The sequence below is a fragment of the Meriones unguiculatus genome, chromosome 8 (genome assembly GCF_030254825.1).
Source record: "Meriones unguiculatus strain TT.TT164.6M chromosome 8, Bangor_MerUng_6.1, whole genome shotgun sequence".
Lineage (NCBI taxonomy): Eukaryota > Metazoa > Chordata > Mammalia > Rodentia > Muridae > Meriones > Meriones unguiculatus.
In genome coordinates, this window is record NC_083356.1 from 45,294,475 (window position 1) to 45,308,074 (window position 13,600).

General features: G+C 40.3%; 1 protein-coding gene across 4 annotated transcripts in view; it reads right to left on the minus strand.

Annotated features, from left to right (window-relative positions):
• The window catches only part of Col14a1 (collagen type XIV alpha 1 chain), a 216,034-nt gene that overhangs the window by 191,046 nt on the left and 11,388 nt on the right, over positions 1-13,600 (minus strand). For 3 of the 4 annotated variants that reach the window (XM_021650061.2, XM_021650060.2, XM_021650062.2), the window contains exon 2: positions 4,379-4,503. In XM_021650061.2, coding sequence (XP_021505736.1) covers positions 4,379-4,466 — 88 coding nt within the window. In that variant the 5' untranslated portion in view covers positions 4,467-4,503. The remainder of the gene's footprint in view (positions 1-4,378; positions 4,504-13,600) is intronic. The other variant, XM_060389409.1, reaches the window with a different exon arrangement.

Genomic DNA, 13,600 nt, shown 5'->3' on the forward strand with positions numbered 1-13,600 from the left:
AATCTTTTGCCATCTTCTGGGATGGAGGTGTACATCCCGATAGAACACTCATACACTAAATAAATAAATAAATAAATAAATAAATAAATTTAAATCGCTTCTGCTAGAGACACTGCAATCAAAGTCGTAATGAATAGTTTTCTCTTTAAAACATAGTTTAGAGGCAGGCATGGTGGCATATGACTGCATTCCTGGCTCTTAGGAAGACAAGGTGGAAACACTATGGGTTCCAGGCCAATCTGGGCCATTTAACAAAATCCTGCCTCAAAAATATCGTTTATGATGCTAAATTGATGAAATAACTTATGATTTTTATTCTTAAAAAAAACTTTGAGAGTAAAGGAGTATTTTGTCTGTTTTTCCAAAATAGCTAAAAAAAAGGGGGGGTTATATTATATATTGTTTTCCAGTAAATGCATTGTCCATTGCTATTGTTTTATGTATAGGGGAAATTAAATTTTGTGGGGTACTTAACTGTGGGACACATTAGTACTTCTTTAAAATCTCATTTATAATATAATATTTTATAATTTTACAAGGCAAATATTTTCAACCTCCAAATACTCAAAACAGAAAAAAATGTCCGTGCTCATGAACTAATGTAGTGCCTCTATAAAGTAATGTTAAGCGTCCTTGAGAAATCTTCACTTTCATATGCCTTGAAGGATTTTGTTTTGTTGTTTTGTTTTTGAGGTAGGGTCTGATGTAGCACAGGCTGGGCTGTAAACCTCATAAATACAGTGGCTGAAGATAACAAGCTGGGGTTACAAACCACCACGGCCAAGCTTGCCTTGGAACTTTAAGTGGCAACTGCTTTATCTCCCCGGTTCTTTATTTCAATAATCCTAATCAAATATTGCTAGAAAACAGTGCATATTTACTGTGAAATTCTGTAAAAGAAAATGTGACTACCACCCTTCTCTCATTACATTATGCATCACACACACACACACACACACACACACACACGCATGTGCATACTTATATCTAGTCCTTCTTCAAAGCCAGAGCAGCCATGAGTTCCTCTCCCTCCATCTTCTACATTTAAAGCCATTTGAAATTTGATAGTGCCACCAGACAGTCAAGAATAACCTCTTTACTGTAAGGTCAGCAGATATCCTAATTTCCATTTGTATGCAGCTCATTCATGATCAGAAGTGAACATGCTTGTGGTACATTATTTAACCACAGTGATTATTCCCCCTAGTTTCAATTTTGTTTAAAGCAAGTTCCACAACGTCAATATGGCTTTTCAGGATCATATCAAAAAATGGCCAACACATAGGCACTCACTATAATATTTCTCATAAAAACACAAATCAATAAAGTAAAGTAATGTTTATGCAGAAATAAAATTTGCTTTTTGGGAACTAGTGTATTTTCAGACACTAGAGAAAGCAACATCTAAAGTTTTCCAACTTGGAATTTTTAGCATGCAGCCACTATCTTTCATCTTAAACCTCTTTCCGTCCTTTACTTCTAAGTGTTGTAGTTCCCTGGCTGTTCTTATAGTTTCTGTGATCATCTCTTCCTCTTCTTCTTCTTCTTCTTCTTCTTCTTCTTCTTCTTCTTCTCCTTCTTCTTCCTCTTCTTTTTATTCTTCTCTTCTTTTTCCTCCTCTTCTTCCTTCTTCTTTATTGGACACTTTCAATAAGACACTTTCATTCTACTCAACTCTTGTCTGAGAGTGTTCTTCAGGCTTCATCAACATCTTTCCGTGAAATTAGCCTTTCCTAACAATATTTCTAGGGCCCCTATTGTCTCTAGCTGCCAATTGTAAAGTACAATACAATTCAAGTACAAACTCTCCTGCCTTAATCTTTTTCCTATAAACTCCATCAACTGCACAGCTGCCAGCCCACCTGAATATCTCCCCAAACCCTAAAGCCTCATATATTTGTCTAAGGCAGAACTCAGTATACTTAAAGGGAGAAATGTTGATATAATGTTCTTTTGAAATGTATATACCTTACCCTTGTTCATTCAAATGCTGATCCTCCCCCTCTCTGGTTTCAATCCAGATATTGCATTGTGATACTTTTTCTAAGCATCACTTGTCTCAACTTTGTGTAAACATCCAAAATAAAACAACCAGCCACAATGTTGAGCAATGGAGAGGAAGGAGTAGGTGGGAGAGGGGAGGAGCCAGAGGACAGGAAGTGGTGTGAGGCAGTGAAGAGAGGAGAGAGGAGAGAGCTGGGAGAGCAGAGCTGGAGGAGAGGTCTTGGAATGACGTGGAAAGATGGACTGGACCTAATATATCACTAAAAGCAAGTATAGTGTGGGAAATCTGAATGGTAGAAACTAGGTGAGCTTGGAGGTTTAGGATGAAACAACTATTGCCCAGCATTATGTTCTAGGTTGATTAAATAAATCCCAGTCTCTGTGTGGTGATTTGGGTATACAGCTGTTTAGGATCAACAGCAGCCAGCCTTACCAAAAGATACATCAATATTAATCGCCACCTACAACAGTAATGTTGTTATTGATACTATTATCTCTACGCAATAACATTATTGAAAGATTATCAATAATCTAATGTTGACTCGCTTTCCCGCCTTTGCTTTTGGCCACAGCCCCATGTGATATACATTGTGATTATCTGTTAGTAGTTCTGTCTACCTGGTGGCCAGTAGGCTTCTTGATTGGGGTGGGGGCGGGGAAGAAGCCTTACTCAACTTAGCTCTTGAACCACACACACAAAAATGTTCCTGAGGACGACTCATTTGAAACAGAATCTAGCTGACAAGGTGAATCCAGTCAGTGCATTGTAGATACTATGTAACAGACGTCTACAGCCAGGGACTCTACTCCCGGAAAGAAGCTTTGAAATGAGTCAAAGCTGAGGCGGCAACTGCTGACTATTTGCTTCGTTCCTAAGGACTTTTACCTGCAATTGTGGAAACGAGGAAGCAAGCTGCCTATAAAAACGTCCTTTCGCTAATATAAATATGACAAGCAGAATCTGTCTTCTGCACTGCTTGCTATGCGTTCAGTGAAGTGGCTTAAAAACATGACCCTCGATCCCAAATGCACAACAGTTTCTTGAACTTTCATCAAAGAGTTGAGCTCTGTTCCTTTTTAAACAGGTGTGCCTCTCTTTGAAGAGGCAGGGGTGCAACGGCTTGCGTGTTTAACGTTAGCAACCCTCAGTTCAAGATTTGAGACATTAACATTCCTAAAGCCACCTCATCGTGCTTGTGCTTTCTGCTCTAGTGATGAATATTTCAGCTGCAGTAGTTAAGCTTTCTTGGGGCCGTGCCTTTGTCCCGTCATAACTCTGTACATAGCATGTGCACTGACTTCACGGCCAGCACAATTCTGGGCAAAAGGCCAGTACAGTTAGGATTGGCTTTGAAGAGCCCTAGTATCTGTCATGACTACTATCCTACACCACTACAGCATAAAAGCAGCCATGCACAATATGTAAACAAATGTGCAGGTAGTAAGAGTTTATCCAAACAGACAGTGGGCCAAATTGGGAACACAGATGGTAGTTTGTCAACTACAGACTTCTAAGAGAGGGAGTGTAAAACAGTGCAAAGCAGGCAGTGGCAAATGCTTGTAATCCCAGCACTGGGATGCTGAGGCAGATAGCTCTCTGGAGTGTGAGGCCAGAACTCTACAAAGTAAGTCCTAGACAACCAAGGCTACACAGAGAAACCCTGTCTCAAATAAAAACAAAAAACAAATATACAAACAAAAACAGTGCAGAGCTTGCTAACACAAAAAGTAGATTTCACAAACTCTCTGTTTTCAAAAGATCAGAATAAAATCACTTACAGGGTGGCAACTTCTATTAGACACTTACCAATCTTGAACTGTGCTCAGTTTTAAGAAAAGGACTAGAATTAAGAACCAAGTTTGAAGTGATAGACGTATATTCTAGGTCCTAGGTAGAGGGCAAACATTTATTCCACCACTCAGAAGGTAGAGAAGGCAGGTTTCTGTAAGTTGTAGGCCAGGCCCCTAAGGTCTTAATAGAGAATTCTAGGCCAGCCAGGCCAACACAGGGAGGCTCCAATAAAATAAATAGGTCTCCAATAAAATAAAAATGTATTATATACTTTATAGGAAATAAGACAGGAATACAAGCCGCATATATAAACACTATTGCCATTTATTAAGATAACTGATCTGGCAACATGCAGATCTGATTCTCACAGATTAAACCCTGCTAGCCTTTTCAGCAGCCTCTCTTTAATCAACTACAAAATGGGCCTATCCAGTTTCTGGTGACCTTATGAGTGGTGTGTTCCATCGCTACATTGCAAGATTAAAAACTAATGGATTTCCTGCCTGAACCCACAGTTGTACCAACAAAAGATCGTGAAGATGAAGAACCAACACGGCAGCACTCCTAATTTTTTTCAATTACCTTGCCCCCGGACAATGGTGCAGAAATAAGCAACTGCCAAGAAAGCCAGAATCAGCCAGTACCGCATCTTGCACTGAAAAATCTTCATCTTGTTTTCCGCCTTTTACATGAGGTGCAACAGCTGCCTGGAAACAGAGAGAGGTGGAAATAAGCTAATATTGTCATCCAGGAGAAGCATGAGGGTCAGTGTGGCTTAGAATTGTCAGGAAGTAATGAAATCCCTAAAGGGTTAGGTATCTCATCATCGAATAAAAACTGATGGAAGAAAGCTCTTTTCCTTTTGAAAACTCTATATTGTAAATAATTATTTGAAATATTTGGGAGAGCTGGGTACGGTTACACATGCCTGTAATTACAGGACTCAGGAAGCAAAGGCAGGCAGAGCTCTATAGGTTTGAGAACAGCCTAGTCTACACAGTGAGTTGCAAACCAGATGGGACTACATGGTGAGGCTTTGTATCAAACGAAAGAGGAGACATTAAGATGGCAATAGCCAGGTGATGCATACAAAGTGTCTTCCAGAAACAGCATAATACTGCACATATGGAGTCAAAGAAAATATGGGGACATGCACAAGGCCTGCACAGCTTCAAGCCAAATGGAATCCCAGCTCTGAAAGGGTCCAGTGGACACAGGGACCCATCACCAAGAAGTTATCTGTAATCAATACCCACTGACAAAGAAAAATCAGGTTTCCTCAATAGCATTCCAGGGCAGGTTCCATGCCCTGGAGTAGTTGACCAACACACACACACACACACACACACACACACACACACACACACACACACACCAAAAACAAAAAAAAACCTCAAATTGATATTTTTGCACACTTTTTTTTTGCCTCATATTGCCTTGGGTATTTTTTTGTCTTGTCAGCTTTTGCTTACTTATTTTGATTTTTGCTTTTGTGAATTTGTGTGTGAGTGTGTTTCTGTTTGTTGTTGTTTTGTTGTTTTTTTTTGTTTTGGTCTGGTTTTGTAAAGAAAAAGAAAGAGGAAAAGAATATAAAGTTGGGTCAGTAGGGAGATGGGGAACATCTGGAGGAACTAGGGGAGAGAAAAATGTAATTGAAATATATGTTAAGAAAAAAAACTTCTTTCAATAAAACAAAAGGGTTTTTTTGCTTGGTTTATTTTTATTTTTTTATTATTAGTTACATTTTGTTAACTCTGTATCCCAGCTGTATCTCACTCCCTCATTCCCTCCCAAACCCTCCCTCATCTCCTCCCTCCCCCTCTCCAAGTCCACTGATTGGGGAGGACCTCCTCCCCTTTCATCTGTTTTATCAAGTATCTTCAGGACTAGCTGCAAAGTCCTCCTCTGTGGCCTAGCAGGACTGCTCCTCCCTTGGGGGGGTGGGGAGGTCAAACAGCCTGCCATTGAGTTCCTGTCAGAAATAGTCCCTGTTCCCCTTACTATGGAAAACCAATTGGTTACTGAGCTACCACAGGTTTCATCTGAGCAGAGGTTCTAGTTTTTTTAAGAAGAAAAAGAGAGGTGTGGGCACTATAATGGGTTGAGACATTCAGGCTGTACTGTGACTCTCTTCTGTAATAAAATCTATGAATATGGCATAGCCTACCTGAAAGAGTGCCTTTCCCGTATCTATCACAGTAAGGTAAAACCTCTACTGTCACCTTACACCACCCACAAACCACAAATGAGCCATACTACCCTTCTACTGGTGACCAAAGACAAACTGCTAATATGAGATCACTGCTCAATTTCCCCCTCCCAATCCTTTGATCTTTTCTTACAGCTCCTTTTGTTTCTAATATATATGACTCTGAAACTCTTCCAAATATTTTTCTGTTAATGTTAGTGAAAGGATGAGGTGCAAGGATAGAGTGAGAAGAAATGGAGAGAAAGGAATAAGGCAGAAAAAATAAAGGGCAATAAAATAGAAAGAAAGGATAGAGGGAGAGGAGCAAGGAACTATCCTTGGTATTAATATAAAAGGCCCGTCGATTGACCACAATTCTATTTAAAATCATTACTTTGGAAAAAGGCTGAGCTCTTTCCTTAGAGATTAAGGAGACATTTGTGAACCTCTGGTAAGTGTCCACACTCGTATAAATAAGCTCATTGCTTAAATATTCACACGTGAAAGTAGGAGACTAATTCAGTAGAAGAAGGAGATCAGTTGGAGTGTGGAAGGGATGAAAGGGGGTAATAGGGATGTGAATGTGATGGAAATAGGTACAGTTACAAAAATGTCATAACAAGATCTGTTATATATGCTTCAAATGTGTTTGGAAAAGCTATAAGAAGGTGTCTCAAAAGCTGTCTTCTTCTAGGACATCTCCATTCATCTACCTATTCACTTACTCGTTCATTCCTTATCCAAAACTGTTCCACAGAAGATCTAAGGCACATATAAATACAGTGTATAGGATGGACATGCCAGGTTTAACACACAAAATAGCGATCTCTAATTCCATTTTCATTTCAGACACAGAGTAAATAATTTTTCAGTGTAAGTAGGATTTATGAAATATTTTTGACATATTGAGCCCTGTAGGCATAGACGAACCGTGAAGAGGTGAAAGTGAAAACTTGATTCAGATTAATTTCGTCAATTTTGATCAAACTTCACGGAGTCTGATGCCACGCAGTTTATTGCCAGTTTATTTAAACACAATATAATTTGAGAGAGAAGTTTCCTGTTGTAATATAACCCCTGGTGCCCACCGAAGCATAATTATATCAGCTCTCAACTCAGAAACATGTCGTTTCTTCCAAGACGATGGGTTCTGGAGTCAGGCTACCCGTATTAGCTTAAGGGCCTAAAATAGGCCTGGTCTCCATCATTCAGATAGCATGGAGGTCATTTGGGCTATTAGCCACCTCTGGTCTTGGTTGTGAGAGCTTGGGGGAGCCTCTGGCTATACAGATAGCATAAGGTTAAATGAAGACTATTATGTATGTCGGGTCCTGATTGTGGGAGCTTGGGGAACCCTTGACTGTAACAGTCATTTACATCACTAGCCACCTCTGGTCCTGGTTGTAGGAGCTGGATATGGCCTCGACCAATAGATAACACAGATCACCAGGCTATTAATCACTTCCAGTTCCCAGCTTTCTGGATGGAATAAAAGATTATACATCCATTCTTTTGAGAGGACAATCCTGTGGGCTCAACGTTCATTCCTGGTTTCCGCAGAGATCTGTGGGCACAAGGACCATCACACTTCCAACAACATATAATACCCAAAATATCGTTCATTATTTATCTAAAATTAAAATTTTCCTGGGTTCTCTGTATTTTACTGGGAAGCCTAAGAGAGGAAAAAAATTGAGTTAAAAAAGTAAAATGAACATAGAAAGGTGTATCTGACCTGTTTACTTACTGAAGGCAACAGTGACTTTGACTCCACATTAATGAATAAACGACCAAAGAAAGACACAGGATGTGTTTTGTGGTTACTGAACCACAAAACTTAATAACATGAAGTTTTACAACACATTTCTCTGAGATGCAAAGCTTTCCTGATACTAAAGACTGGGTAGAATTTTACCCACATGTGTTACTATATTGTATTCCTCATAATATGTATCACCCTTTCTATATGTGAAAAACATTATAAGTCCTTTATCTACACAAATGCCACTTGACTCACAGAAACTTCCTTAGCCCTTACAGCAGCCTTTCAGAGTAGCCATGATTTGAACTCTGAGCACGATGAACCACAAAGGCGTATCTAAGCTGCCTGCTTGCTCTCATCGAGCTGCCTCCTGCCCTGTATATTTCAGGACCTCTGACTAGAGAATGGTCTTCTGACAGCAATTAACAGTCAAGACCATCCCCAAAAGATGTACCTGACCTAGGCAGTCCCTTAGCTGAGGCTCTCTCCTGAAGTGATTCTAGTTGGTCAACACAGGCTCTAACCTAGAACTTAACCAAGAAGCTGCAAGTGATACCATAACTGGCAAGAGAAAATCATGGAGTCTTACTGGGTATGTTGACCATACTCTCAGGGCAGGCCATAAGTCCAAGAGTAGTTGACCAACACAAAACAAACTCAATGGTATTTTTGTGGACTTTTGACTCATTTTACTTTGGGCATTCTTTTTCTTCTTACTGGTCTTTTGCTTGTATATTTTTATTTTTTGTTGTTTGTGGAGGGATTGTGCATGTATTTTTTGTGGGCTTGTTTGTTTCTTCGTTTGTTTTTGAAGAGATAAAAAACATGAACTTTTGTGAGTAGGGAAATGAAAATAATGTGGGAGAAAAACATGATCAAGCTTTATTGTGTGATCCACAGACCTAAAGAAGCTAAGTAACAAGGAAGACACTATGGAGGATGCGTAATTCTCATTCAGAAGGGCAAATACAATAGACACCAGAAGCAGTTGAAGAGAAGGAACAGGACGGTAGCCTTCCATAGATGACCTCTGAAAAAGTCCACCCAGCAGGGGAACGAAGCAGATACTGAGACTCACAGCCAAACTTTGGGAATAGCACAAAAAATCTTATGGAAGAATGGGTGGATAGAAGGACCTAAAGGGGACAGGAGCTCCAAAAGAAGACCAACAGAGCCAACAAATCTGGGTCTGGGGGTCCTGAAGAGACTGATGCACCAACCAAGAACCATGCATGGAGAGGATTTAGGCCCCCTGCTCAGATGTAGCCGATAGGCAGCTCAGTCTCCGTGTAAGTTAACTAGGAAGGGGACCAGGGGCTGTTTCTGATATGAGCTCGGTTGCTTGCTCTATGATTACATCCTCTAGATGATGTGGCCTTGCCAAACCACAGAGGAAGAGGATGCAGGCAGTTCTGATGATAGACTGGGGTCAGTTGGTAAGGGAGGAGTGCTCGCCCTTTCTGGGGACTAGGGCACAGGGGACAGGGATAGAGGGGAGATGGTGGGAGGGTAGGACCAGGAAGAGACAAGGGAGGGGGCTATGATAGGGATGAAAATTGAATAAATTAATTTTAAATTTTTTTGTATGAGAAAAAAATTTGGTAAAAAATAAATCTTGAGCCAGGCTTGATGGTGCATTCCTTTAGTCCTGGCATAGGTAGATCTCTGTGATTTTGAGGCTGTCCTGGTCTACAAAGTGAGTCCAAGACAGCTAGGGTTCTTACACAGAGAAACCCTGACTCGAAAAAACAAAAATAGATGGATGGATGGATGGATGGATGGATGGATGAGTGAATGAAGGAATAAATAAATAAATCATGAAAATCAGGATTTTAAGTACAAAAAAAATAGCCATCACAGATCCCCCAAATAATGTTTTTACTCTAAGAAAACTTAAGAATATGAACTATTTGTCCTTCCTTCTTTAATGAAGTGTAAACATTTATTGCTGATAACAAAAGTCCTTTTTTTAATACATTAGACAGCGTTACAACTTATTCGCCAGTATTTGAAAATATTAGGTTATTTCCAAAGTTCTCAGGCATATATACATGCTACAATAAACATCCTTACTGATAATGATGTATTTGGCTAAATCAAAAATATGGAACTGCTAAGCAAATCAAGATGTAAGTTTTGTTTTGTTTTTTTGGTTCATTTGTTTGTTTTTTAAACAGGATCTCAATAGGTCACTCAGGCCAGCTTTGAACTAAAAATCTTCCTGTTTCAGCCCCCCAAGTGGTGGGATTGAAGACTTGTGCACCCAAGTCCCACTAAGATAGAGTTGTTTAAACTAATTACACAATGCAATATGGACAGTTACACTGATTTCCACTCTTACCAGCATTTTACAAAGTACCATGCTGTTACACACCTACTGTCACAGGAGTTGTTTACAAATATTACCTTAATAAAGTTAAAAAAGAGATTGGTACCAAACACCCTCTCTTATATTTTTTTCTTGATATTTCACTGTAATTGATTCTTTTGATAGCACTAATTTATCATTGCAGTATAGACCGATAAAAGATGTTTTTTAAACATTCACATGATTTAGTGGCCCTGACTTTTGGAGCAGGCCATTTTGAGGTAGAAATGAGAGATACTGCCACATTGTGAAAGATTTCACTAACTTATACTTAGTGACTCTACATTTGATCTCTTAGTTATTTACATTCCTGGACAACAGAAGGAGGTGAAGGCTCCATCCCCCCAGCTCCTAGGAGACTAATTAAATGCAAGTCACCTGCTGTATGTCAATGGACTGCTGAGTGTCTTAAGCTTTAAAACGTCTCTATGTTCTCTATTGTAAATGTATGTCCACAAAGGCAAAAGTAACATCAAATCAAAGTTACCTAATTGCAACTTATAAGTGATGATGACTCATTAGTAACCATCTCTGTAACGCTATAACTGTTCTTAAAGAGAAAAACTGCTATTTTCTAAGACTGTTTATATTATTTGTGTGTGTGTGTGTGTGTGTGTGTGTGTGTGTGTGCACCACATGTGTGCAGCTGCACTTGAAGACCAGAAGAGGGTGTTGAAGCCCCTGGAGCTAAAGTCAACAGGTGATTGGGAGGTATCCCATGTGGGTACTGGGATCCAAACTCTGCAAGAGCAGAACACACTCTTAACCTCTGAGCCAAATGTCTAGACTGGTCTGGCCTTTGAACTCACAGAGATCCACTTGTCTCTGCTTCCTGAGTGCTGGATCTAAAGGTGTGCACTGCCATGCCCAGCTACTCTAGCCAGTCTTAAGTGTCATTCATCTTCAAATGAAGAGCATTAGTTTGGGTTTTTTAATCTCTCTCTCTCTATATATATATATATATATTTTATATTTTTAATATTAGTTACAGTTTATTAACTTTGTATCCCAGCTGTATCCCACTCCCTCATTTCCTCCCAATCCCACCCTCCATCCTTCATCTCCTTCCTCCCTGTCCCTTTCCAAGTCCACTGATAGGGGAGGACCTCCTCCCCTTTCATCTGACCCTGTTTTATCATGTATCTTCAGGACTGGCTGCAAAGTCCTCTTCTGTGGCCTAGCAAGGCTGCTCCTCCCTCAAGGGGAGGTCAAAGAGCCAGCCAGTGAGTTCATGTCAGAAATAGTCCCTGTTCCCCTTACTAGGGTACCCCCTTGGATACTGAGCTACCATGGGCTACATCTGAGCAGAGGTTCTAGGTTATATCCATACATGGTCCTTGGTTGGACAAACAGTCTCATAAAAGACCCCTGTGCCCTGATATATTTGGTCCTTGTGGAGCTTCTGTCCTCTCCGGGTCATATTAACTCCCCCTTCTTTCTTTTATTTTTTCCATTTTTATTCATTTTTTTATTTTATTAATGGTCAATTTTATATCTGAGCACACATCTTAATCTTTTTTATTATTAGTTACATTTTATTAACTCTGTATCCCAGCTGGATCTGTTCCCTCATTCCCTCCCAAACCCTCCCTCCCTCATCTCCTCCCTGCCCCTTTCCAAGTCCACTGATTGGGGAGAACCTCCTCCCCTTTCATCTCATCCTGTTTTATCAGGTATCTTCAGAACTGGCTACAAAGTCCTTCTCTGTGGCCTAGCAGGACTGCTCCTCCCTTGGGGGGTGGGGAGGTTAAAGAGCCTGCCATTGAGTTCCTGTCAGAAATAGTCCCTGTTCCCCTTACTATGGGAAGCCAGTTGGTTACTGAGCTACCACGGGCTTCATCCGCGCAGAGGTTCTAGGTTATATCCATACATGGTCCTTGGTTGAGTGTCAGTCTCAGAAAAGACCCCTGTGCCCAGATATATTTGGTCCTTGTGGAGCCCCTATCCTTTCCACATCATACAAACTCCCCCTTCTTTCTTATGATTCTCTGCACTCTACTAAAGATTTGATTATGAGTCTCAGTATCTGCTTTGATACACTGCTAGGTAGAATCTTTCAGAGGCCCTCTGTGGTAAGCTCCTGTCCTGTTACTTGTTTTCTCCTACATCCAATGTCCATCCCTGCAGACTGATCATCTGCCCACTCTCTCCATATCTCTTCAATTTAGTACTTGAAGTCCTAGCTAGAGCAATAAGACAATTAATGGAGATCGAGGGAATACAAATTGGAACAGGAGAGGTCAAAGTTTCACTATTAGCAGATGATATGATAGTATACATGAGAGACCCCAAAAATTCAACCAGAGAACTCCTTCAGCTGATAAACACCTTCAGCAAAGTGACTGGATACAAAATCAACTCAAGAAAAATTAGAAGCCCTCCTGTATACCAAAGACAAAAGAGCCGAGAAAGAAATTAGGGAAACAACACCCTTCACAATAGCCACAAATAACATAAAGTACCTTGGAGTGACTCTAACCAAGCAAATGAAGGACCTGTTTCAGAAAAACTTCAAGTCTCTGAAGAAAGAAATTGAAGAAGATATCAGAAGATGGAAAGATCTCCCATGCTCATGGATCGGTAGGATTAACATAGTGAAAATGGCTATTCTGCCAAAAGCAATCTACAGATTCAATGCAATTCCCATCAAAATACCAACACAATTCTTTACAGACCTTGAGAGAAAAATTATCAACTTCATATGGAGAAACAAAAAACCTGGAATTTCCAAAATGACCCTGTACAACAACAGATTATCTGGAGGCATCTCCATCCCTGATCTCAACCCTATATATCTTTTTAATTCATTTTTTAAAACTCTTACTATGAAACCCAGGCTGTCCTTCATCCTCTTCCCTCAACCTCCTAAATGCCAGTAATACAGACGTGAGCCACCATGCTGGGTTTCTATAAATTTCTATAGTATTTCTACAAGGAGGTCCTTGATAGCGGAATGTCTGGAAAAAAATTCTGATGTAGCGGGGATATGCTGAGTTGCCCTTTTTATCTCCTAGTTTACAAGGTTTGGCATGAGGCTCTGGCAAGTGAGTGTTTAATAGAATACACATGACTTATTCAGTCGCAAATGCTTTAAATTGCTCTCGTGGCTACTTCTTCTGGGCCTGAAAGCTCTTCTTCAGAAAGATTCTAGTTCAGTCTTTGGAACAGATTTAATCTAGCAAGGCATGTAAGAACCAGGCTTTAGGCTAAAGGCAGGGATGAAAGACAATTTTTCATCAGCTCTGGAAAAACTTCATTAAGTGAGAGAGATAAGGTCCCAAAGAGTCCTCTCCAAGTCTGTAAATGCCATGGAGGGGCAAGAGATCAGTGCAGCCATCAAGTTGGGACTATTGACACTAACTCCCCATAGGAGCTTTCTAACTTTGGACCCTTTCCTCTTCCTTGGGGAGACCAGGGACACAGCCTTGTTAGTGGCAGCCATGACTAGCCTCAAGGCTCAGCTGAGTTTTGCTGGACCAAGAATGT